Source organism: Canis lupus, chromosome 1, assembly GCF_048164855.1.
Source record: "Canis lupus baileyi chromosome 1, mCanLup2.hap1, whole genome shotgun sequence".
NCBI lineage: Eukaryota > Metazoa > Chordata > Mammalia > Carnivora > Canidae > Canis > Canis lupus.
Window position 1 is genome coordinate 100,051,999 of NC_132838.1, and position 25,938 is coordinate 100,077,936.

General features: G+C 45.5%; 2 protein-coding genes and 1 long non-coding RNA gene across 6 annotated transcripts in view; 2 read left to right on the plus strand and 1 right to left on the minus strand.

Annotated features, from left to right (window-relative positions):
• On the plus strand, positions 1-23,387 carry NOL8 (nucleolar protein 8). Of its 2 annotated transcripts, XM_072842496.1 has the most exons (17): positions 1-597; positions 685-826; positions 1,297-1,359; positions 2,633-2,711; positions 4,861-4,996; positions 5,488-5,556; positions 7,401-9,215; positions 10,429-10,521; positions 10,965-11,087; positions 11,267-11,357; positions 13,463-13,601; positions 14,561-14,638; positions 19,040-19,308; positions 20,677-20,797; positions 21,270-21,340; positions 22,702-22,781; positions 23,211-23,387. In XM_072842496.1, the coding sequence occupies exons 2-17, from the start codon at positions 688-690 to the stop codon at positions 23,259-23,261; spliced, it is 3,417 nt and encodes a 1,138-aa protein (XP_072698597.1). In that variant the 5' UTR covers positions 1-597; positions 685-687; the 3' UTR covers positions 23,262-23,387. The 2 variants fall into 2 exon arrangements, with proteins under 2 accessions (XP_072698597.1, XP_072698605.1); XM_072842504.1 differs by lacking the exons at positions 1-597; positions 2,633-2,711 and having other exon boundaries at positions 808-826.
• LOC140642012 (uncharacterized) lies at positions 18,683-24,906 on the minus strand. Its single transcript, XR_012038613.1, has 2 exons — positions 21,235-24,906; positions 18,683-21,108 (listed from the first exon to the last, which is right to left on the minus strand). It is a non-coding gene; the product is annotated as an uncharacterized lncRNA (long non-coding RNA).
• Positions 24,907-24,990: 84 nt separating this feature from the next.
• IARS1 (isoleucyl-tRNA synthetase 1) overlaps positions 24,991-25,938 on the plus strand; it is a 68,986-nt gene continuing 68,038 nt past the window's right edge. For 2 of the 3 annotated variants that reach the window (XM_072842460.1, XM_072842481.1), the window contains exon 1: positions 24,991-25,123. The gene's annotated coding sequence lies outside the window, so the exon portion shown is untranslated. Of the gene's footprint in view, positions 25,124-25,588; positions 25,780-25,938 lie in introns of those variants that run through there. The other variant, XM_072842471.1, reaches the window with a different exon arrangement.

Genomic DNA, 25,938 nt, shown 5'->3' on the forward strand with positions numbered 1-25,938 from the left:
GCGGGGGGAGGCCCCTGGAAAGCTGGGGGCGGTAGCTCACGCCCCGAGCTCTAGCGCGGCTCTGGGCGCTGTTCGGAGTCGCGCGTGGTGCGGTGGGGGTCTGGCAGTCGTCGGGGAGGGCAGGGTCCGTGCCCTCTAACCCCAGAAGGGCTTTCCAGCACCCTTCCCGGTGCAGCCTGCCGGGCTCTGAGATCAGAGTGGGTGGTCACGGTGTGCTTGAGCGCGGATTCACCCTACCTGAGCCGCCGCCGCGCGAGCTGTGGAAAAACGGCCTGTCCTCGCCTCGCTCGGCAGACGCCCGCGGTGTGGCCGCGCGGGACCTGCTTCCCCCGTGTGCCCGTCACGGACGGAGGAGCACCGGTCGGTGCCCAGGCCACGTCTCGTCTCCACCGGTTGCGCTCCAAGTGGGCGAACGAATGAAGGGAAAACACTAACAGCTGCACACATCAGTGGCGGGGAAGTGTGTCCGCGTCTGCGCGGGTGTACGACTGCGGTTACGAAGTGCGTTCCCAGGACACGGACTCAGGGCCTGAGCAGAGTGTCCCCGGATAAAATTCGGAGGGAGACCCAGGTCCTGGCGACCCATGTGATCTGGAGGTGCGGGGAAAGGAGCAGGGGTTTGCTGCGGAAGTGACAAGAAGTAGGAGACCGTTCCGAGTGGGTGGAGACGTGTTTTCCCGGCAGGATATGAAGGCAGACGACGCGGTAAAGCGCCTGTTCGTGGGCGGCCTCGGCCGGGACGTGACCTCCGCGGACCTTCGGGACCGGTTCAGCAGATTCGGGGACGTTTCCGAGGTGGAGATGATCACTCGGAGAGATGACCAAGGTAACTCGTCCTCGTGGGTCCTTAAGGCCTGTTCAATCCCTCTGATGTGTCATAGAGTAGGGAAGCCCTAGGGCGGAGTGGTGTGTGTACAGCCCCTGCTGCGAAGGTGTGATATAAAATGTGGAACTGGCCCAGGTTTACATTTCTGAAGTCAAAAGGCATTCTAAATTGCAAAACATCTGCTTTCTGAAACATGCAGCTTTCCATTTACAAAGCTAAAATTCTAATATTTACCAGGTGTCCTGTTAGACTGTAACATACAATTGAAACTTTAACTGCTTAACCCTTCTTTTTCTTTTGAAATATTTTGATATGTGCATACAAAAATGCAATCTTTGTATCCAATGAAAAACAAGATTTTTCTTTGAAAAAAGTGAGATTCCAAAGATCATCGTTCTAAGTTAAAAACTTAATCATTTTTACATTGTTCTGCGGGTAAAAGTTTAATCCTTTTTTTTTTTTTTTTTAAGGAAACCCACAGAAAGTCTTTGCATATATCAACATCAGAGTGGCAGAAGAAAACCTGAACAAATGTAAGTAAGATTGTTCTATTCTTTCTATTTGCCAGTTGATGTCACTGTATAACTTAGAATAACTTTGGTACTAAATCTAAACCTTAACCACCACTTGAGAAACATCCAGAGGAATAGCCATGGTCAAGAGAATCCCAACATCCTACAACTCAGCAGATTTAGGTCCATCCCATTTGGCGGCAGCAGATATATGGCAGATCATTGCTCAAACATGGTATTCTCAGATATTTTAGACAAGAGAACACATGTTCATAGAAACTGTTAAACATTGAATATTATGCCAATCTCTTCCTTTCCTGGTGTGTTCATTTCTCAGGCAGCATATTCTTGTCATTAATCATCCTTAGGGGGGCTTTACAGCATGCCCTTGTAAGACCATATTCTTAAAATTATGAAATCTCTATCAGTAATGTGTGCGACTTATTAGAGGCTGCAAAGTCAAGACACTGAAAAGAAAACATGCTAATGGAGAAAGAGAGCCATCAGCCTTCTGTGTTCTCATTTGCCAAAAAAAAAAAAAAAAATTTTTGATGTATCCTCTTACTTAGTGAGAAATAAGTGGTGGTTAAGAACAGCTCTGCTATGTGACTTGTGACAAATTGTTTAACCTAGAAGCCCCAGTTTACTTATCTGAAATGTGACAGAGATACTGCTGATGTCATCACCATAAAGTTTAAATTGAGTAAAACATTTGTGCTTAGTGTAGTACCGAAAACATAGAAACTTCTGTTTGTGGTTATTATTAATGAAGTTGATGGTAGGTAATAAGAATCAGCTTTTGGGGCGTAGCAGTTGAAACCCAGTTTAGTCGTCTGCAGCTAATTTATTTGCAAGTTACATAGCAATAATTAGCGTGAGACAATGAAGTTCTACAGGATTTCAGTGTTTTCTGATTCACTCTCTAAAATTAATTCATGTTTTATAGTTTTAGTAGGAGTGATAACGATGAAATGTCAAATAAATGTCATTCACCTGAGGTTCCTAGCATATCTTTGTGGAAGAATGATAAATTTCGCTCTATGTTTTACATGTTTGCTTTATTCAGTTCTTCCAGGAACACTGGTTGATAGAGAACTTAAGGACTCCTTGGTGGGTCACAGAGCTGACACCAGGATCTAGGCCTTTTCTTCCTTGGTCCTGTTTGCTGTATCTCTTCTGTGCCTCTTTGTGATAAACAAGTGTGCTTTTTTGGTACTAGCTAATTAGAAAAGGCACATCCTGCCATATATTTCTGCATCACTGTGTATTTGGGTAATAATTCTGTGCTTTATAGGTATGTCTATTTTAAATAAAACAAAATGGAAAGGTGGAACACTACAAATTCAACTGGCAAAAGAAAGTTTTTTGCACAGGTAAGATATGTTCTGCATGAATTTAAACCCTATTTCATTATATTGTAAGTGGTTTTATACATTTACATAATTGATTTGAAACTATCAAGTAGTGTGTTACTGCAATCTTAACATTCAAACATTACAAGTAGAGCTAAAATCCCTTTTTTTTTTTTTTAAGATTTGATTTATTTATTCATGAGAGACAGAGAGGCACAGACACAGGCAGAGGGAGAAGCAGGCTCCATGCAGGGAGCCCGACATGGGACTCGATCCCAGGTCTCCAGGATCACACCCTGGGCTGAAGGCGGTGCTAAACCACTGAGCCACCCAGGCTGCCCTAAAATCCCTTTCAACTGTGACTCCCTACAACCCCAGATGCACAAAAAAATGCAGTATGTTTACATATGTTGTTTTTTGGGGTTTTTTTTAAGATTTTATTTATTCATTTGACACAGAATACACAGGTAAGGGTAGCAGAAGGCAGAGAGAGAGGAGCAGACTCCCCACTGAGCAGGGAGTCCAACTCGGGACTCAATCCCAGGGCCTTGAGATCACGACCTGAGCCAAAGTCAGATGCTTAACTCACTGAGCCACCCAGGAGCCCCAACATATGTTTCAACTTAGGGTATATTTATATTTACCTACTTTATCTTTGTAAACACAACCTTCTGTGAGGCTGTAGATGATCCCCCTTTTTTGTAATGATTTAGCACTGTTTTAGAAAATAGACTATACCACAGGGTTGTCCCCCTCTGATGATGGACATTTAGACTTTTCCACTTCTCATAATAGATGAACCTTGAGGATGGTCTTACATAGTGCAAGGGGGTTTTGGGTTTATGTCCACAGAGGAGTTGCTATATCATAGGCTTATGTACATTTAGAATTTTAGTAGACGCTACCAAATCACTTCTGTTGATTTTGGCTGTTTATGATACAATCATACAAAGACACAAAGATAATAGGAAGTCCCTGTATGAGAGGCATAAGGTTAATTTTGCAAGTGACTTAAAAATAAGGTATTGTAGGGATCCCTGGGTGGCGCAGCAGTTTGGCGCCTGCCTTTGGCCCAGGGCGCGATCCTGAAGACCCGGGATCGAATCCCACATCGGGCTCCCGGTGCAGGGAGCCTGCTTCTCCCTCTGCCTATGTCTCTGCCCCTCTCTCTCTCTCTCTCTCTGAGACTATCATAAAATAAAATAATAATAAGGTATTGTAATAACCATTAGAGCATATTAAGATCCTGAGAGATACTATTCTCAAGGAGAGAGATTCTGTGGGTTTGGGAACTTTCCAAATAGGAACCAGTTTAGGGATGTATAGCTGGCGTAACCAGAATAGTTGATTAAGTTGTTCTAGGACCAGGAAATGGGAAGTAGACTACGGAAGGCATAGTTTGAAGGACGGTGAGAATCTGACATGGCTTTTCAGCTCAGGGCCTCTGTGAACAAGGTAGTGATGGGACTTTATCCATTAGCAATTCAGTGCCTACTCTGCAGGAGGTAGAGCCCTAGTTCTGAGCAGGGTGAGCATGTAGTGCTGCTGCTTGGGAATATCTGGGCATGCATGCTTAAAAAGCATGACTCTGGGATCCCTGGGTGGCGCAGCGGTTTGGCGCCTGCCTTTGGCCCGGGGTGCGATCCTGGAGACCCGAGATCGAATCCCATGTCGGGCTCCCTGCATGGAGCCTGCTTCTCCCTCTGCCTGTGTCTCTGCCTCTCTGTCTCTCTCTGTGTGACTATCATGAATAAATAAATAAAATCTTTAAAAAAAAAAAAAAAAAAAAAGCATGACTCTGTCATTCTGGAAGGTGGAACATAAAGGAGACAGACCAGAGGCAAAGAAGCCCATGAGGATGGTCAGTGTAGCTGCCCAGGCCTGAATAAGTTGGGGGAGTTTGAATTGGAAGCTTGAGATGGCATTCTACATTCTTTCCATTTAGAAGGTGGAAATAATCAGGACTTGGCAGATTGGGTTCTGAAAGGCAACTCTTTCTCATAAAGAGTGGAGCGATTGAGGATGGAAGGGGAAAATTGAGAGGTCCTGAATAATCACTATGAAGTCAAACAGCTTTACAGGATTTTAAAAAAAAAAGAAAAAAAAAAAAAAACCCGTTGTTGAGAGCATGGTTAGCTTTCAACTCTTTTATTTATTTATATTTATTCAGATTGGCCCAAGAAAGAGAAGAAGCAAAAGCAAAGAAAGAGAAATCAACAATAGACAATACCAGCTTTTTGGAAAAGATGAAAGTGGTGGATTTCCATATGAAAGCTGTGCCAGGAACAGAAGTGCCAGGGCACAAAGTGAGTCTCTACTGGCAGCCTGAGTAGCCCAGGAACCAAGTCCTCAGTCTGTGTGACCATGGGTGCTGTGTCTAGAGCAGTTGCTTTTTCCCTTGCTTTGAAGCACAACCCAGGCAGTGCTCTATGGTTTTCAGAGTGTGTTTACAAGTCTCCAGTAAGCACAGTTCTCCCTCATCTTACAGGAAGAAATCAAAATCTAAGTGAAGGTGGGTCTCCCAAGGGACATATGTGGTGAGGCTACAACTTTTAATGATTGGTGTTTTTGTTGCGTTCTACATGATTTATATGAGACTCATAGCTGCCCCACTTGTCCTTGTTTTTCTTTACTCATACACTCTTTTTGAAAACTCATGTTTCATCATCAAAGACAAAACCCAACAGTAATCATGACTTACTGTAAGTTTGATTTTTAAAGTTATGTTTATGCAATGCAGTTATTTTTTTCCATTTCTGACATACATAGTAAATGTATTCTTTTTTTTTTCTTTTAGAATTGGGTTGTGAGTAAATTTGGAAGAGTCTTACCTGTCCTTCATCTAAAGAATCAACATAAGCGTAAAATATCCTTTCGGTTGGCCTTTCAAAGTAACTATTATTTACCACAGCAGCGGATACTTACAGAAGTTCACTTCATCCCATTAGAATTTCACTGCCTCTGTCAGTAAATTTTAGATGCTTAAATTTTTATGTTCTACATCTCTAGGCAAGATAAGACCTACCTGCTTACCAGTGTGAAATAATGAGAGGCAAGTGAGAGTGTAAAGAGGTTTTATACTAGTGAGTGACATAAGTGACATTTGTCAAAGCACTTGAACCTGTTAACTCGTTTGACATGATTCAGGGCCATTCCGTCGGTACTACAGAAGGGTGAGGCAGCTCGGCTGTAGTGAAAGAAGGCATTGGAGGAGGTATGGTTTGCATAGCAGAATGTGATAGGAAGAAGACCAGGCAGAGGGAAGGTGGTAGGTAGGAACATGTAGATAGATGGGCAGGAGAATGGTGAGTTGAAGTCATGTGTACCCTGGATGCGCAAATGAGGATACCTGTTCCCTTGAGGAAATGAAGTCAGATTGTCCAGGACCTTGAATTCCTAGCATCACAGACTTGTGGATAGAGCTGTAACCTTGTGTGCCAGTCAGGGAAGCAAAAGCAGCTCCAGATATTCCAGAGGGGATGTGGTATATACAACTGGGATAAACAGGTGCTGAAGGAGCAAGCAGCTGATGGTCAGGGTGTCCACTGCAGCAGACCACTACCACCCAGAGAACCAGAGGTATGTCCTCATTACTCACAGCTGCTGTGCTACCTGGGGCCCCTGGAGGCCTGGCCACACCTGTTCCTGCTCCCCTGCCAGGGCCCCTAATGTCAAGGAAAGCTGACATCTTCTCAGCCTTCCCTGTGTAGCAGCCACCAACAGCAAGAGGAGGACATTCAAGGAGAGTGTGAAGTTGGGCAACAAGAGACACCGCCTGGCACATCTCACATATTTGGTGTGCCTTCAGTAGTTACCAAAGGCTAATTTAGTTGTCATTAGGAGTGATCTCCCAAAGCACCATATGCTTGCCTATTCATGTTTTAGAAAATCAGCAAATGCTAGCTGTCCTCACAACACTTTGACGTTAACTAGAATTTTTCTGGACAATGTTAGCAACAAAACAGGCCTGGAAGAGAATTACTAGCTTTCTAATAAATATCTACAAAATGGGGCTCAGCAGTTTAGCGCCGCCTTCAGCCCAGGGCTGGATCCTGGAGACCCGGGATCAAGTCCCACGTCAGGCTCCCTGCATGGAGCCTGCTTTTCCCTTTGCCTGTGGCTCTGGAGACCCGGGATCAAGTCCCACGTCAGGCTCCCTGCATGGAGCCTGCTTCTCCCTCTGCCTGTGTCTCTGCCTCTCTTTCTGTGTCTCTCATGAATAAATAAATAAAATCTTAAAAAAAAAAAAAAAACCTACAAAATGCGGAGAGTGACCAGAATATGGAATGGATGTTACTGAGCTGGGAGAATCAGAGCTAGAATGAGCCAGTACTGAGGAGGCAGGAATGGCCAAGCACAGTTGGAGTGAAGGATGTGCAACACCCAGCTGTGCCCTGCTCATGCCCCTTGCTCTGCTTTATGGTATCAGTACAGGTTCACAGAGAACTGCTTGTGGCCCCTGTGCCTGGAATATAACCTGAACAGGTTTCCTTTTCCTGCGGGTGAACCATGATGTTGCTCGGTTTCAACTCTGGACATGCCAGTTTCACAGACCTGAGGTCACCCAGGGAAGTGCCCATATTGCTTGAGAAAGGGTGGGCAGGCCAAGTAAGGGAGCTGCTCAAGATCAGACTCCTCCTTGTACTTCACCACAGTGATGGGTTTTCCTAAAATCTGGTGCTTCTGTTTTATTCCTTGACTTGTGGTAACATCATGAAGTATGACCCATCGAAATACTGCCACAACCTAAAGAAGATTGCAGAGGATGTCACACATGCCACCCCTGTCTCCAGCCTCACCTGGGAACTGGAAGGCGGGGATAACCCTATGAATAAGAAGCAACGAGGGGAGTTCTGTGCTGTTCACAGCCCCCCCCAGAAGAGAGTCAAAGTGCAGAATGAGGCACCTGCTGCATCTCCAGCTGTGAGAGCCAGACCCCACACGGTCCGGAGGAGTCCACATCCCACACAGCAAGAGGCAGCACAGGAAGTGCCCTGTAAACCTATCACTACTCAGTCACCCCATCCCCCTGCTTCTCACTGCCAGAAACTTAAAAACGTATTTGTTCAGACCTCTGGCATGGGAGCTGCCAGGAGCAGAGATCATATGTCTGATGACGATACTGATTCTGAAGAGGAGATAAGACTAGTGATTGCTCGGGAGGAAAGCCTGGGGAAAACCACATGGTCCTCAGTGGGTGACTCTGCAGATGAGCCATTTGAAGTCGTACGAGGGGACTTCAAGTCAGGTGTCCAAAAGCTGCCTTCTGTAACAGCGTTAGGCATCAGTGGCGTCTCCTGCCAGGATGGGGAAGGTAATGTCCTAGGAAATGAAATCAACTATGATTCAGGAGATACAGATGAGATTGTCACAGCAAAGAAAAAGGCTGGTAAGATCAAAAACACAGAGTTTTCACAGATGGAAAGGTCTGCATGCAAGAAAACATTTTTGAAAAATAGAAGAAACTGTGAGCTTTCGGATCATTGTGTTAAAGCACAAAAAAGGAAGACTAACCCAGAGCAAGCCATTGGTGCCAGGGTTATACCCCACTGTAGCAGCAGGGAAGATGCAGGTTCTGAGTCAGAATTCTCTGAGTCTTCGGGAGATGAGGAGTATGACGCCATGATGAAAAACTGCCTCCGTGTGCAGCTCACGTTAGCTGATCTGGAACAGCTGGCTTGTGGTGACCTTCAGTCTCCAGAAGATCCTGAGAGCAGTGGCCAGGAAACCACCACCAAGGCTGACAGGACTCCAGGTGGCCTGCACAGAGCCCGGCCGTGTATCCGTCCCGAGGAGATTGTGGCTGCCCTTTTAGAAGGAGAAGAGAATACTTGTGAAAAACAGAAATCAAAGGAAAACAACTTAAAGCCAAAATTCCAGGCTTTCAAGGGGGTGGGCTGTCTCTATGGAAAAGAATCAGTAAGAAAACCCTTAAAAGAGAATGTTGCCTCTGACAATGTAAATACAGATCAGAATTCCTTGAAACTTGGTCCCGGCAGCATGTCTGTGGAGAAGGGGTGTCCACCTGCCTATGGCTCATCAAGCAAAATAACTCTTCTCCAACATGCAAGGAAGACAAATGACCCAAACCAAACTCAGCCTCGAAAGAGACAGTCTGCTTTCAAGAGCCAGGATCACAAGATGGTGTCCCCTAGCAGTTTGGAAGTGGAACGTAGAAATCCTATTTCTAGTCTGTTGCCATTAAAAGATGAGAGATCCTTAAGTATTGGTACAAAGATCCCCACGGTAGGCTTTGATGAAGACTGCTGCCACAGGACCAGGGAGGCTGGAGAGGGCTCCGGACAGAGTGGCCAGCCAGCGACTGGGAAAGCACCAGGGGACTCTTCCAAAAGAGACGCTCAGGAAAGCAATGCCAGCTTCCCTCTTGGTGTGAACAGTTGGTCCAGTGTTGATGCTAAGGAGAAGCATGCTGAAGACAATCAGAAGCGTTTGGCAGCCTTGGACGCAAGGCAGAAAGCTAAGGAAGTGCGGAAGAAGCTGGTTCATAATGCGCTGGCGGACTTGGTGAGTGCGCTCCTGGTCTGGGCACCACAAGTCCACCCTTCCTTCCTGTGGAGGCATCCCAGCACCCACCCTTCTCATGCTGTGTTCCTTGAGTCAGAAGCTTTTGTCACCTTGTATCTTTATACCAGAGAAATCAAGATTGAATTCTGTTCACTGAAAACATTTTAAGGTTTTATTTGTGATTTCTTTTCCTTTGGAAGCTATAACTGGTGTAATTCTGTGACGTGTCCTAATGTGTCAGAATTCACATATATATTCTGCTAAGATTCTCTATGCTGACTTTACCCATTCTTTCAACAACCATGTCTGTGAAGTCCCGGCCATCATAGCAGTGCTAGGCCTGTGGAATGAGGATTGAGGTCCCTGCCTCTGGCAGCCATTGGCTCATGGTGTTGTGGGCACAGAGCCGCAGTTCAGGCCCATGGGAGCCAGAGAGAAGAGTGCCCATGCACCCCAGCAAGTCAGCTGGGAGGAGTGGTAGGGGGCTCCCTCAGCCTGAACAGAGTCTAAGGTAGAGGGATCTATGGGAACTGGCTGATGGAGGCAGAAGGGTGGGAAAGGAAAGGAAAGGAAAGACATTCGGGGGAAGACGGGGGCAGTTTGTACAAAGGAGAGTTTGCAGTCAGTGTAACTGAGATGTACGGGGACGAGGATGCTGGAGTGAAGAGCAGGGCAAGTGGTGGGAAGGCTCTGGATGTGGGACTTTGTTCTGTGGCTGTGGAAAGAAGGGAGTGAAGATTCGTATGTATATATTGAAACAGAAATCCACACACTACAGCTCATAGGCATCCAGCCCAGGGCCCGTTGTGGTATAGCCTCCAAGCCAAGAATGCTTTCTATGTTTATAAAGCATTTTAAAGAAGAAAATATAAGACCAGGATTATATGTAGCCTACAAAACCCAAAATATTTTCTCTCTGGTCCCTCACAGAAAACAGTAGCCAGCCTCGACCTGGGAAAAATGGTTCAGGCCCTAACAACAGGGGAGGTCATGAGCCAGAACCAAGGCAGTGACAGTGGGAATAGACTTAAAAGGTACCAGGAAGGTCCACACTTGGAACTAACTTGAGGACCAACTGGGCAAGAAGTCTTAATTTTCCATCTTAGGAAACAAGTGGGTGGTGGCATTCACACTAAGGAATGAGACAGGGCCTTGGCCAGGAAAGGAGACAAGGGGCTGTCTTATGGTTTGATACCTTTGTCCACTCCTCTAGGATGGTCATCCAGAGAATAAGCCAACACACATCATTTTTGACTCTGACAGTGACACAGAGGAGCAAAGCCATCTGGGTGAGGAGCCCATGGAGGTAGGTAGCTGAGGACGTCCTTGTGGGCATTCCACCACTCTTGGCTACCAGGGCCTCCTGACAACGGCCACATTCAACATGAGGTCCTCCTGAGCCCCCAGGGCACCTCCGACCACCATTCGCACCAACACCTGGGGCCTTGGAGACTTCCCCCCCATATGAATCTCCCCTCACATAATCTGCCAGGCAGCATCACTACTAGTGAAACCCTGCAGACAGTGCCCCCCCCCACCCCCAATCCAGCTGTCCTCAGAGCTCCCCGCTTAGTGACCCAAGAGGCCATGCCAATGTGCTTGAGTTAGGAGTTTCTATACTAACCATCTACCCTTTCCTGGGAGATGCATCCTGGTTACTGGTTCTTAAATGGGAGAGGAAGATTGCAGATTGCCTCAGTTGTTAATGAGCACTCCTGTGTGTGTCCACTATGTGCATCTCTGTTCCAGGAGTCCATAAGCAGAGCAGCTGGGAGGCTGTTTGATAGCAGCGAGGATGAACAATCTGGATCCGAAGATGATAGTCACAGGTTCCAAATTAAACCTCAGTTTGAGGGCAGAGCTGGGCAGAAGGTTAGTGAAGACCAGATAATCCCACCTGCAACATGTCCTTGTTTGTGGTGCGCTGGATCCACCCGGGTAGAGCTGCTGTCCGGGACTCCAGGGTGTGGGAGGGGCACATGCAGGGTCTTGTGTAAGAGCATGGTCATGGGAACATGGCTCCCAGCTGAGCTGTTTGTGTGTCTGTGTAGCTCATGGACTTGCAGTCTCACTTCGGCACCGACCACAGATTCCGCATGGACTCCCGATTTCTGGAGAGTGACAGTGAAGAGGAGCAGGAAGGTAAATATCTCACTGTCCCAACAGTCCTGATGTCAGAGCTGGGGGTCCCTGTGAAGTCAGGTGGTTGACAAGAAACTGCACTCAAGACCTGGAACCGTGAGGCTTGTGCTGCCCTTCTTCCCGGAACACAGTTAGGTCTTGGGTCCCCAGAAAAGCCATTCCTTCCACCCTGCCAGCTTTCTAGTTGCCACTCCCATCTTTTTCATTCTAAACTTGAAATTAAAGCATAAAGTACATGTAATTCAGAAGCGGTGGCTTTTTATTGAAAATGCACACTCTGATTCTTTGAGGTGAGTATTCTATGTAGTCTATGTCTCTGAAAACCAAGGTTCAGAGAGTAATTTTTCCAGGGTCCACACCACACCAACTTGTGTTTCTGAGCCATGGAATAGCTGCTTTGGGTGCTGTGACTGGAGATTGCCTTCTGAGCTTTGGCCTCTTGGATCTGTGTTCCCTCACAGCTGTGGATGCCTGGTTTGTCAAGAGCCCTGGCGTTACCGCAGGCTTCCACCTCTGCAGCCTGCCTGTGGCTTCTGTTGCTTCTGTTGCTATTGACCACTTTGAGATGTTCTCTTCCCCCTGCTCCTGTTGCAGCCTAACTCCCCTCATTTTCCTCCTCATTCCCTTTGCTTCTAGGTTAAGATGCTTCCTGAGGTCCTTAGGTTCCCTGTGGCTTCAGCCTCTCCTTGTCCATGAGTTGTTTCCACATGTGGGTCTCCTCTGCTCCAGACTGTTCTGTTCCCAGCGCCTGATGGACGTTTCTCACTGGTGTCCCTGCCCGCAGTAATGCTATGCAAGCCACCTGTGGTTCTCTCTCCAGCAGCTCAGACCCCCCTGTTTCTGCTGGTGGCACATCCATCCTTAGCACAGTCAGAGGACCTTTTATTTCATTCCCTCCCAACTTTTCAGGCTTAATTTTTTGTGAATCACAATGACTCTTCTGCAGGCAAGTGACACAGGTCAAAATGAAAATTGCCATTTTTCCTTTTTTTTTTTTAATTTTTATTTATTTATGATAGTCACACAGAGAGAGAGAGAGGCAGAGACACAGGCAGAGGGAAAAGCAGGCTCCATGCACCGGAAGCCCGACGTGGGATTCGATCCCGGGTCTCCAGGATCGCACCCTGGGCCAAAGGCAGGCGCTAAACCGCTGCGCCACCCAGGGATCCCCGAAAATTGCCATTTTTCAAAGTGAAAGTTGTCGCATATTAGCACATTCACGTGATTCAACCTAATATACTATCAACACTGCATTTTCTTCAATGTATGTGTTCATTTTGTTTCCTACACCTGGCAGACACCCCCTCAAGGGATCCACTTTTCTTTCCTGCCTTAGACTACACCTGGTTTATAAAGCATTTCTTGATGCAATTGAACATAGTGTCTACCTCCTTTGAATCCTTAGACACGTGGGGGATTTCTATAGAGAACTTACTTAAACTAGTGTTTTATTCAGGTATCTACTTAGTTGCTTATCTTCTGCAGTGAGTTCAGGGATCTTCCAGGCTTCTCTGTATTTTGGTCTGTAATCCAGACTAGCTGTGTTTGTTGTATGATGTTTGCGTTTCTTGTCGTTGAAGATAACAGTGTAACAGCGTTTGGGTCCATGATGCCCTGCGTGTGTAGGACACATAGCTCTTCCTGCAGCATTTATTACTGAATCAAAGGCCGAGGAACTGTCTCACAACGTGTTAGGAGAGTTGCCATCCATCACTATCTTCCATTTTTAAGTTGACATGTAATATAAAATAGGTTTTTAGAGTGTTAGAAAGTCAGAGTCTGTAATCTCCATGGTTTTGTGATTGGCATCTTGCTATGTTACATTATGGATCTTTACCTTAAAAACTTTAACTTGTCACTGAAAGCCATCAAATGCAGATTGTTTTCATAATTACAGGTGGAAATGGGACTTTTCATTTGTTGGTCATGTGACTTCTGGATTCCCTGTGGCGCTGAGGGTCATGGGGTTGGGAAGCTTAGGAAAATGGGTTTGGATTTTTCTCCTGTCTGAACGTGCTTTGCCCATGTTTGATACTTGATAATTGATGATTGAGGTTCCTCAAGTTGTTTGCCAAGAGATTACTAAATGTCCCTTTTCCTCTAAGAGGTAAATGAGAAGAAAACAGCCGAGGAAGAGGAGCTTGCTGCAGAGAAGCTCAAAGCCCTGAACGTCGTGCAGAGTGTTTTGCACACCACCTTGAGCAACTCTATGCACAAAGGATCAGTAGCTGCCAAGAAATTTAGGTGTGGTTTATGTTCTTGTCTGTTACACCCTATTTTCCTTGGACATAAATGCCTAATTGAACTCAGTTTAAAACTAGGCCATTAAAAAAAAAAAATGAGGCCATTTTAACATCCTAGGGAGGGCAGTTGGCAAAATGTATCAGACCCTCAAAAATATACTTATCGTTGACCCAGTGGCTCACTTCAAGAAACTAAAATTTTTTCTCTATTTTTGTGCTTAGATATCAGAGCGGCATTGCTTTCAAGTGAAGCAGCTGGGCAGTGGTTTCAATATTAACTGTAAAGCTATATAAATGTAACTTATCATCACAGAAAATTTTAAACACAAAATTTGTAGAAACTGTTGTATTAAAACCCTGGTACACCGGCTTCTCCAGTCACCAACATGTGATCACTTCTCTGGTTTTTTTGTTTTGGGGGGGGGGCTTTGTTTGCTTTTCTTTAAGCTCTTCGCCCAACAGGGAACATAAACTCACTATCTGGAGATTAAGAGTCATGTGCATTACAGACTGAGCCAGCCAGGCACCCCCACTTTTCTTTTCTATACTTTTACTCACTTCCCCCTATTTTCACTACTAAAATACTTAAAATATAATTAAATTAAATTTAATTTATGTTTAATTATATTTTATAATTAATTTTAATTTAATTAATTATAAAATATAAAATATTTTATGCAAATCCAGCTTTATCTGTATTTTAGTATGTGTGAAATAATTTTTAATGTTAAAAAAAGATTCAGAGAAACTCCAAACTAGGTAACTTAAGATACGACTTTCTGATAAGATTCTGATACTCTTCTTTGAGTATGTGGTTTTGTCTTGCTCAAAAACTGGAATTGTAAAAAAAAAAAAAAAAACTGGAATTGTCCCAATGTTGAATTATAACTTGCTATTAATTTTTTTGCATTATGTTCTGATTTCTCTCTGCCAACTTATTCATGTCCGTTATGTACACAGGGACGTCGTACGTTATGATCCAACAAGGCATGACCACTCCACTTACGAGAGGAAGAGCAATGATAAACCAAAGGAAAGGTAAATCAGGTACTTCTCTCTGTAGCAGGATCATAGAAACTAATCTCATTTCAGACAAGGAGAGAAATAGACAGTAACCCATCTCCACCCATTGGTCCGCATCGTATCTAGTTTAGGACCAGGGAGGGAAAAGTTAGAGTGAAACTATTGTCATGGTGGAAAAAGGCTTCCCTTTAAACAAAGGGATCTCCTGCATATAAGTGACACATGTTCCTGGGCCCGTGTGGTGTCCCCATCTTGTATTACTGTCTCTTGTCTGTGGTAACACATCACCATAGACTTGCTGAAAACCACAGAAGGTATCTTCTCGCATTTCTGGAGACTAGGAGCCTGAGATCAAGGGTATTAGAAGAACTGTGTTCTCTTAGGAGGCCGGGGGCAAACATCTGTGTCCCACCTCACTCCTGGCCTCCACTGACCGCCAGCAGTCCATGGCATCCCTTCACTGCGGCTGCCATGGCCTCCTGTTCTGTGTCTTTCATCTTTGTGTCTATTATGGGGACACTTGTGATTGCACTTAGGGATAATCCTGGAAAATCTCCTCTTTGTGAGGTAGTTAATAACTCTACAAAGACCTTTTTCCAAATAAGGGAATATTCACAGGTTTTAGAAATTAGGGCCTGGACATATCTTTCTGGGGGCAGCGATTCAGTCGCCTACTCTGCTGTAGTGTGATAGAGCTGCTGTTTCCTGCGCATCTGCTGTCACACTATCAGTTTGTTAAAAACTGCGAATACTTGGAGCAACCACTACTCTGCCTGGTTTAGTGCCTTTATTTTCCTACCATTAAAATCACTAAGGACCATGCGGTATCCTGAGTTAGAACCTGGAATAAAAAAGACATTTGGTGAAGAAAATGGGAAAGTGAGAACAAAGCTTGAGTTGAGTTAACCGTAATGTATTGATAGTAACCTTTTAGTTCTGCTGACTGCGTTGTATTTACAGTGAATGCTGCCATTCGGAGAACTAAGTGAAGGCTGTTTGGGATTGGTGTCTCCCAGAGCAGATGACCCAAAGAGAAGGAGGAGGCCATAGCCTTCAGTCTTGACAATCTGCCTTATTCAGTTTTCTTGAAACAAGTCACCAACTCCAGCCCATATACTGTGATGGGGGTGGGGGGCTTGGAAACTACACCTCTTAAGGGGAGAAGTAATGAGGAATTTGTGGACATACTTGAGACTGCCATAATCTGCCCATTGGCCGGCCACAGATTGTGTATACATTCTTGCCACATGCAGGATACACTCACCCCTCCCTGAGGCCCCAGAAGCCTCACTTGTACAGTATCTGTTCACAGTCTGGGGTCCTCTCATCCAAATCAGATCTAGAGGCAGATGAGGCCCAATGGTCATGGCTCCTTTAGTACAGCTCTTCTGATGAGAGACAAAAGGACTGTGAGCTTACAGGGACAAGTCACACCTTTCCCTCCACAAACATACAGTGGTGGCACAGGCTCAGGATGGCTGCTGTCAGCCCCGCTGTTCACCTGAGGGAAGCAGGAGGCATGGGGGTCACTGGCCCACAGCAACTCTAAGGTCCAGACCGGGAAGTGTGAGCAGTTTTTGGCTAGAACCACAGGCCTGGTAATAATTCTCTGTGGTTCTTGACTCTGCCTTCTGAATCATCCTTTTGTTTTAGTGAATGGTGGCATGTGTTGGTGACTTAGTGATTTTTCTCAGCCTGCTCTTTGCTTGTAGAAATGTGGGAATCCAAAAGCCTCACCACTGTAGAATGCCTTTATACCTGTTGATCCAAGCTGGTGTTTCCGCTAACCTATTTCTCTTAAACTATTGGAGGGCCTCCTGTGAATCTTCTTGAGGTTTACTCTCATGAGGCAGAAACCACAGCCACCAGTCATTTCTGAGAGAAGCTATTTTACTGTGGGCTTCTGCTGAGACGCCACCTGTAAAGTCTTTAGGAGTTTTATTGGTCAGATGGTTGAGGTTTTTGAGCTATGACGAGGGTCTTAACAAAGGAATTTCCTTTCTATTTAGACTGGGGTCTATAGATTTCTCTGTTACAGATCAGACAGGAAGCATTTTGTCTGTTGTGGTGACTCTGCTCTGCCTTCATGAAAGGAAATGGCCACAGCTGATCAGAAGCAAAGTGAAGGAGGCTGTGTTCTAATAAAAGTATTAGCCAGACGCGTTTACACTCACATAATCTATCCATGTCACAAAATCGTGTTTTTATTTTTCCAGCCATTTCAAAGCATAAAAGATATTCTTAATCTGCAGTCCACATATAGTTAGGCAGCAGCCTGGATCTGGTTCTTGGGCATAGTTTGCCAGCACCTGCTTTATTTTTATTTTTTTTTTTTTAAAGATTTTATTTATTTATTCATGATAGTCACAGAGAGAGAGAGAGGCAGAGAGACACAGGCAGAGGGAGAAGCAGGCTCCATGCACTGGGAGCCCGATGTGGGATTCGATCCCGGGTCTCCAGGATTGCGCCCTGGGCCAAAGGCAGGCGCCAAACCGCTGCGCCACCCAGGGATCCCGCCAGCACCTGCTTTAGACCATGTTTTCCTGTGTCTTAGATTGAATCTTTGCTTAGAAGCCATTACTTAGATTTCATGTCATTTGCCTTCTAGAAATTAGGGGTCTCCCAAACCATGAGGTCCAAGCTCCTATAAGAAAGTCTTTAGTTTCACTGTCTGCCCACTTTGTACCACAGGCAGCAAGAAGAAACCAGCAGATACCTTCAGACCCTCCCAGACGTCTTCCTAGCTCATTCCCTATTTGTAGGCATTTCCCAAGTTCTCCTTTAATGGAGGCGACACAGTGCTGTCCAGCTTTGTGCCGTAGCAGAGCAAGGATCCCTTCCATCTGGGTTCCAACAGCATTTACCTTAGTGTCCTTTTAGGTCCTATTTTCTGTGGGTCAGGAATTTAGGGGTGCTTCACTGGGTAGTTGTGGCTCACGCTCTCAGAAGACTTCCTGCAGGATGACCCACCCACATGTCTGTTGGCTGGAGGCCTCAGGTGCTTGCCTTACGTGTGGGCACTTGCATGCTCTTCCAGCATGGCAGGGGCTCCCCCCAAAGCCGGCGATGTGCAGGGGAGAGCACAAGAATGCTGTGGTGCCTTCTGTGACCCTCAGTAGTCACACACCCTTCACATCTGCCTCATTGCGTTCCTCAAGGTCCATGAAGCCCAGCCCATGTTAGGGAATGGCGGAATTCCACATCTTAAGGAAAAAGGATCAAAGGGTCTTCGGACCACTTTTAAAACCACCACATAGTAGTTCAAGGATAATCTCATGGAACTGCCTAAAGTACACCATTTTTCATAGAGCTCAGTTTCATGGGCATCTCTGTCTTAAATCCTAGCAGGTTGGTGTTTTAAATGAAGTATTAAAAATTTCTTTCCAGGGCAGCCCAGGTAGCTCATTGGTTTAGCGCCACCTTCAGCCAGGGTGTGATCCTGGAGATCCAGGATCGAGTCCCAGGTCGGGCTTCCTGCATGGAGCCTTGTTTCTCCCTCTGCCTGTGTCTCTGCCTCTCTCTCTCTCTGTGTCTCTCATGAATAAATAAGTAAAATCTTTTTTTAAAAAAAATAATTTCTTTCCATGATAGTCTCTCCCAATAAGATAACCATTTAGGACATCTTGTTCACTTACTATTCTAGGTAATACAGTTAGAATTTTGGCCCAGTATTATTCATGATATGTGGAGTGGACTATAATAGGAAAAAGGATTTTAATTTTTTTAAGATTTTATTCATGAAAGACAGGCAGAGACACAGGCAGAGGGAGAAGCAGGCTTCATGCAGGGAGCCTGACGTGGGACTCGATCCCGGGTCTCCAGGATCAGGCCCTGGGCTGAAGGCAGTGCTAAACTGCTGAGCCACCCAGGCTGCCCGGATTTTAATCTTTTAATAGCTCAAAACTCATTGTTGGAAACAGCTATGTAAGGTTTTGTCTGAGATCAAAGAAAATAAATGCAGAGCAGGAATATAGTAACAACAGCATTTCATATCAAGATAGACTTAGCATGTTTATAATTCATTTTTGAAATTTAATTATGACAATCTTTTTACACCAATTTTGTAAAACAGCATTTTAGAACTTAGAAGTTAACGGTTTAAGCATGTTTGTTTTGTAGTGAGTAACAGGCATGTTGTAGTTAAGTGATTTTGTTGCTTAAAGCTAATATCTCAGGTGTGATTTCTGGAATGTAGTGCAGAGGAAAGGATGATTTGATTTGTGTATAATGTTTGGAGTTGCTTGGCATAGTTTTGTGTATTAAAAGCTTATTGGTCAGTTTCTGCTTTTATGAATAGAGTCTTATATGTGAATCCTCTTGGTTGTTGAAAGAATGAGATTTGTTTTCCAAGGTAATTTCTTGTAATTTCTGGCAACTGATGGTCTATTTGTGATGTGTCTGTAAATGTCACTGCAGTAAAGCAAAACGGAGGAAGCAAAGGGAGGAGGCCGAGAAGCTGCCTGAGGTGTCTAAGGAGATGTATTATAGCATTGCTGCGGACTTAAAAGAAATATTTCAAGCTACAAAAGTTTCCAGTGAAACAACAGACAACACACCCTCTAATGAGACTCGTGATGGTGAGAAAGTGGAAGTCCATAACCCCACCACTCTGACGACTGGGGCTGAGCAGCCTAGCAGCTTCACCTTCTCCTTTTTCGATTCAGATGTTAAAGATGTAAAAGAAGGTACTTTTTAATTTTTTTTTAACACTTTCCCTTCAGGCAGCTTGAACGTGATTGATTCTACGTTAAGTGTAATGGTGCAACATTAGCAGAGGGAGGAATTTTTTTCTTCCATCAGATGAACAATATAAGATTCGGTGTCATATGGCCAAAAACAACATAGCAGGAGCTCAGTGTGACACCAAGGGAAGCCAGAGAGTAACGTGCAGCCTGCCTTCTTCTGAGTAGAAACAATCCCCAAGAGTATATAGTATGCCCTTCATCTAAATAGCTTCATGGCTTACTTGCAGTTAGAAAAGCCAGGACCTGTGGGAAGCCAGTGCCATCTGGTAGGGAAAGGAGGAAACACACTCCTTGGCTCTAGACGGGTCTACTTTGTCATCCATATGCCAGTTGTTTCAGACATTCTCCATGGAAGTGGGCCAGAACCTGAAGAAAACAACAAACATACAATTTTGCATTCCATTTCAGGAAGTTTACCTGTAAAGGCCAACATGAGCCAAAGTTAGCAATGCCTGTTACTTAGGGACAGTCTCCCCTGGTAAGAGAGACCACTGTTCCTCCTCTGGTGTTCACAGTGGAAAGAGCGTTCCTGGAAGTTCACTGTAAACTCCAGAAGAGTACATGCTCACATACACACGGTGTATGTGAAGATCAGCACTCAGTACTTCATGTCAGTTCTGTGCTCCTCCAACAGGAGGTACAGTGGTCCAGTTTTTCAAAATTAGTTGTAAATAAGATACGGTGGTACAGTCACCGTATGCTCTGTTGACAGCATGCTTTGGCCCATGTTGTCCGTTTGAGGACCAGGGTCAGTTGCAAACTCTTGAGTGGAGCTGCTGTGATATTGACGGTAATTCCTGCAGCCGAGAGCCAGGTGAGAGAAACTGGCCTTGGAATGAGCGATGAGACCCCTCCGTGACCTAGGAGGTATGACTTTGGTGCTTGGGGAACCTGGGGCACTGTGCACAACTTTCAGCAGCTCCAGAAAGTGTAAACATACATTCCTTTCCTCAGTGATGAATACAGGAGGGAAACCTGTGTTCACTGCATTGTGCTCTATTTTAAGCTTCTCTTGCTAGCACAAGTGCTACTCTTTGGGTTCCTTCTTTTAAATTATGTTGCCTGTTTATAAACCTTTGGTTTTTATGTCTTTTTATAGTATTATCATATTCCTTATCAGATCACCCTGGCAATGCCAAATATAGGACACCTTCTCTCAATTCGTATTTAAAAATCTAAAAAGATGCTACCTATTTTAAATTAATGGTTAAGATCCTGGACACTTAGAGATATATGTGCATGGTGAAAGTGACCAAATGAGTGTGTGTGGCTACAGCCCTGTCCCCTTCTGTTGCCATGACAACACAGATACCTACAGAGCCGAGGCAGTGAAAACCGGGAAGGTTGTCTGGCAGGGAGCCTCTCATTTCCAAGACAGCAGCTCCGGAGAGGAGGATGTTGCTGAAGAAACAGAAGGCAGGAAGTCCAGGTAAGCAGTTTCTTTCTGCAGAAAGCCTCAGACCTGCTGATGGAAGGATCCACAAGACAACGTAATTTCCTTCTCGGCTCCTTTAGAGTTCTCTAGCCTTTTTTGTGATGGGAAGCATGTTTCCTCTTCCTTCAAACTGGGTAGCACTGGATTGGGGGGTATGAAGTCCCTGGTCTGGAAGGAGGACCCCGGAGCCATCCCACAGGAAACACTGGCTGGTTGGGGTAGCAATAGTGGGTTGAGACCGTCGCAACCAGTGTGGGACTTCAAACAGTCTTTGTTACCAGAGTTTCAGATACAAGAGAGGAATCCTGAATGGAGACAAGGCAGAGTCACTTTAAACCAAAATGAGCAAATAGAGATGAGATCTATTTAAGGAATGGTTCACTTATATTTGCAGTGGAAACATTTCATCTGAAATACTGAAATAAACTAACCAGTATCTGTTTCTCTCTCTCCTCTTTTGCTTCAGAGAAGTATCATTACCTGAAAAAGAGAGCACTAGATTTTTCTTTTTTTCTAAGAATGATGAAAGACTTGGTGGTAAGTCCATTTCTCCATTAAATGGTATAAAACAGGAAACAGTACAGCTCTCACCACTACACATTCCAATACAGAAACACACATCCAGGAAAGAAGCATTTGGCAAAAATTGTGACCCTTTGCAATGCCGTGTGGTTTAGCGGTCCCTGTTAGGCTGATGCTGATGGACTTGTTAAGCCCTGGAAGACAGAGCTCCCACTCACACCTCCCTCCCTCGTTCGTTATTGATGAAATTTTGGAATATAGGTGAGATTTAGTGGGGTGAAGTCCAGAGTTGGCGACCAAGAAAGAATTCTTGAGATGTCTTTGATATGAAATGGTGGCCTTATTAAATATGGGGACAGGACCCATGGGCAGGAAGAGCTGCTGCCCTGGGCCTGTGAGGGGTGGCTAATTATATACCTGGGAGTTGGGAGGGGTTTGGAAATAGCATACTCTGTAAGGAATTTTGGAAGCCAGGTTTCCAGGACCTTGAGGCAGGATAGCTATTGTTAGGAAGAGGTCACTTACCTCCGTCTAATAAAACCTGAGTCATGAGACCTTTCAGATGTATATGGGTGGGCCATGTGCTTGGGGGACGATCACCAACATGTATCTTGGGAGGTTAGAGATAAAGGAAATTTATAAAGGAGTTTTTATACTCCTTTATAGTTAAAGTAGTTAGTATAGTTAAAGTATACTAACAGGATCCTGGGGGTCGGGCTAAGATTGCCTTCTGCCCTCAGCAAAGTATTAACATCAAGACAGTTGAGTCCATAGAGGAATGTCCCTCTGCCTGTTGCAAGGATTTGTCTATGTGCTGCCTGGGACTTGTGCTTTGTCCTCAGCTAGTCCTCTGTTCCCCCATCAATTATCATCAACAAGGGCTTCTTTGTTATGGGAACTTGCTTAGATTCCAGACCTGCAAAACTGTTTTTAGGACCCTGAAAGTTCAGGCTCTTGGTGAATTCTTTTCTTAAAGCCTAGCACAAACAGAAACCAAGATACATAATAGTAATACATAAACAGTAAAATCCTAGAAGTTCTATATTTTCATTTTGGTTCTTCTTTTCATTTTGATTTTATTTTTTTATTCATGAGAGAGGCAGAGACATAGGCAGAGGGAGAAACAGGCTCCCCATAGGGAGCCTGATGCGGGACTTGATCCCAGGACCCCAGAATCATGCCCTGAGCCGAAGGCAGATGCTCAACCACTGAGCCATCCTGGTGTCCCTCTCTATTTTCATTTTGTAAAAAAATGGATATATATTCTTAAAACTAACAAATTAGGGGGGGAAATGGTGTTAACTAGAATTGAAGCCCTTGATAATGCCAGCGCTAGTGTATCATCCATTTTAAAGGCATTAATCTCCTGCTTGTAGGTTCTGATTTATTCTGGAGAGGAGTGGGAAGTAATATTAGCAGGAATTCTTGGGAGACTAGAACAAACAACTTGCGAATGGTGAGTAACTATCTCTGTATTGACTGTCTCCTAAAATGTGCTATTTTGTTAGTATTTGCCTGGTGTAATATTTCAGACACAAAGGGTAGTACCTGAGACCATGACTTAAATGCTCAGTTCCAGCGCACAGAGGGGCACTGTTTAGGTCACGACACACCTGGTGCAGGTTAGCAGCCTGCAGAACAGCCAACTTAGGGACCCGAGCTCCAGCCACACTTAAGTATCAGTAAATCACGAGATTTTTGGAAGACTAAAATACAGTTTCCATGGCAGACATTTAGAAAGTTTGAATACTCTGTTCAAAGTGAGCACTCCCATAGTGGTTTACATAATTCTAACATTGAATAACCTGAATTTTATTTTTATAGCTACTGAACACCTTGAAAATGATTCACATTTATTTTTAACAAAGGCTTGATGTTTTTATAGGACTGTCGGAAGAAACATAAAGATGCCAAAAGGAGAGTGAAACCAAAATAATAAATGTCAGCATTGGTTTTGATATGAATGTGAAGAAGCCTCGCCTATGGAAATTGGGTGATGCAGAAAATAATTTTAAGTGAGAAAGAATTCATAGTGAAGGAGTATTAAAATGTGCTTGATGGATATCATTGTCTTTTTCTGTAGATTTCCTTTGTATCTCTTCCTAAGTAATTTTTCAAAAAATAACCTGAATTTTTTTTCAACAAAGCATAAGATAATCCCCCAAAATATTTTTTATATATCATCTCTCTCTATATATATATATATATCTCTATATATCATCATCTAGTTAATTTCTCATTAACTACTGGGTATCTTCTAACGCAGGTTTTACATAGTCTTTTTAAATGTATGAGTAAGAGCACTTTTGTTTGCCAGTTCAGCTTTGTGTGAATTATAGACTACTTGACATACTTATTTCTGATTGTATAGAATATACTTTACCTCCATTTTGCCTTTTTTTTTTAAAGAAGTTGAATACAAATCAGCCTGAGTTCTGTACTTGTGTCCTGATGAACAACTAACTGAAATGCAAGACATTTCAGACAAGCAACACTTGCATATAACAGCCAGCACTCATAACATCACGTGCTCTCCTTAATGCCCATCACCCAGGTACCCCATTACCTATTGACTTCCTACTCTAACAATTGAGATTCGACTCTGATCTGAGTTGTGGATGTTGACCACATTTAACTTTTTTCCTAGAATCTCCCTCCCACACACACACTCGCTCAACTTCTGGATTTAGCCTTATCACTTTTCAACAGTGCCATAAAGTTGTTTCTCAATCCAACTTTCAAATTATCAGAACTGTCATCCCCACCTTTTCTCCTCAAGGCATCTATCCAGGAGCCTTCTTTCCTGCTCTAATCTGGAATGGCTGGACAGATGATAAAAATGAACAACACAGAGTGGAGTCCTTCTGGTTAATAAGCTGAAGAAACACTAGTAGATGTAGGTGCCCAGCTGAGTTCCTGACTAGAGTTTCCCCCTTGAGCAAGGCCACGAGACCCCAACTCTCATCCTGGAGTGGGACTGTGAACAAATGCTTGCACAAACTCGCCCAGGGATGCAGGAAGCTGCTGCAGGATTGCTCTGCATTTGTAAGGCCTCCCCTCTCCTTCAGTCTCTGGTGCCAAAGCCTGAAGCCCACTGCCCTTCCGCTCCAGCTTCCCTTTGGTTTTGAACTAGCAGATCCAGTGCCAGCAGACCCATGGCACTGACAATAAACTAAACGAGCAGATCGATAAAGCAGCAAATACATATTTTCATCACAGGAAATGTTAAGACAGGGATAACTAAACCTGGTCAACAAGAAGCATTTCCTTCCCTTCTATTGTGTTACTGTGTGCGTGAGGCTCGTGAACCATGGCTGTACAGGAGGACGCAGGGACTCCGGAGGGCTGCGGGGCCCCTCGAGGGCTGTGCCGGTAACCCGCCCGCAGGTGCCCCCTCCCCGCAGTACCAGTGGCCCGTCGCAGGTGGCCCCGCAACCCTGAACCCTTCAATGGTCACGCAGGTCGGGGCTGCACGGCACAGCCGCCCGATTTCCATGCCTGAATACGCACAGTCCCCAGCCCCGAGCCCGACACCGCCCACAGACTGCCGTTCCGCTGGAGCGCACGGCCGCCTTCCCAGAGCGTACCGTCGCGCGCGTCAGGGTGGGCGTGGCCGGGGCCCGTACAACCAATCGGCATTCGGCTTGTTGATGGGTGGCGGGCGGCGCACGCTGGTTGGCCGGCGCAGACCAGCCTCTCCTCCCTGCCGGGCGCTGTCAGAGCGTTGCATCACCTCCGGACGCCCGACGCGGCGTGCACGCGGTTCTTTCTTGGCGCGCCCGCACCCGGGCCCTTCAGGTACCTACGCCCTGCGCGCGGTCCTCTTCGGTACCCCTGCCCGCGGGGACGCCCCCAGGTCACCCGGCCCTCTCCGCGGCGTCGCCCCACGTACTCCAACCCCGTGCCCTGCCCGCGGGGTCGCCCCAGGTCACTCCCCCTGCCCTGCCCGCGGGCCCCTTCAGCACCGCCGCCCCGCCGCGCCTGCCGGGGGGGGCCGGCTGGCTGCGAGAATCCGATGTGGTAGTTTGCTACGTTGGGAGGCCGGGCGAAGTGGCTTGCGGGAACGCGTGGTGGTACTCCTCCCTTTTCAGTCTAGTCTACTTCACGGGCTCCTCCCGGCACAACCCTTCCAGCATTGGCTTTGGAATTTGATTTTGTTTTTTAAGATTTATTTATTTGAGAGAGCCCCAACGACCGGGGAAGGGACGCGGGGGTGGAGATGAAGAGAGTCTAAAGCCGGCTCCGCATAAGCGGGGAGCCTGACCTCACCACCTCGAGATCATGACGTGAACTGAAATCAAGAGTCAGTATCACTGATGGAAATAAGGGCGCTGGCCCAGCGATTCCTTCAGACAAACACTGAACCCTGACGGTACACGTGCTTCTGCAGGCGCTTCTGCGGGCACCGGGCTTGCAGCTGGAGATCCTGGAGAGTGTGGAGCAGACCACAGTGTGTAAGAGAAACAGACTCAGGGAGGGCTATTCTGAGGAGGAGCGAGCATCCTTTCAGCGACATTTCAGCAAGGTGGCGCTGGAGTGCGTGGAGAGAGGTCCAGATGCAGGAGAGCAGATCAGGAAAGGGGTTTTGTTTCCCAGCCGCGTCCGAGACAGAT

Coding starts and splice junctions, on each gene's coding strand:
- NOL8 (XM_072842496.1), top strand. CDS start 688: ATGAAGGCAGACGACGCGGTAAAGCGCCTGTTCGTGGGCGGCCTCGGC. Junction 10,522..10,964: donor TGGGTGAGGAGCCCATGGAG/GTAGGTAGCTGA, acceptor TCTCTGTTCCAG/GAGTCCATAAGCAGAGCAGC. Junction 21,341..22,701: donor GAATGATGAAAGACTTGGTG/GTAAGTCCATTT, acceptor TCCTGCTTGTAG/GTTCTGATTTATTCTGGAGA.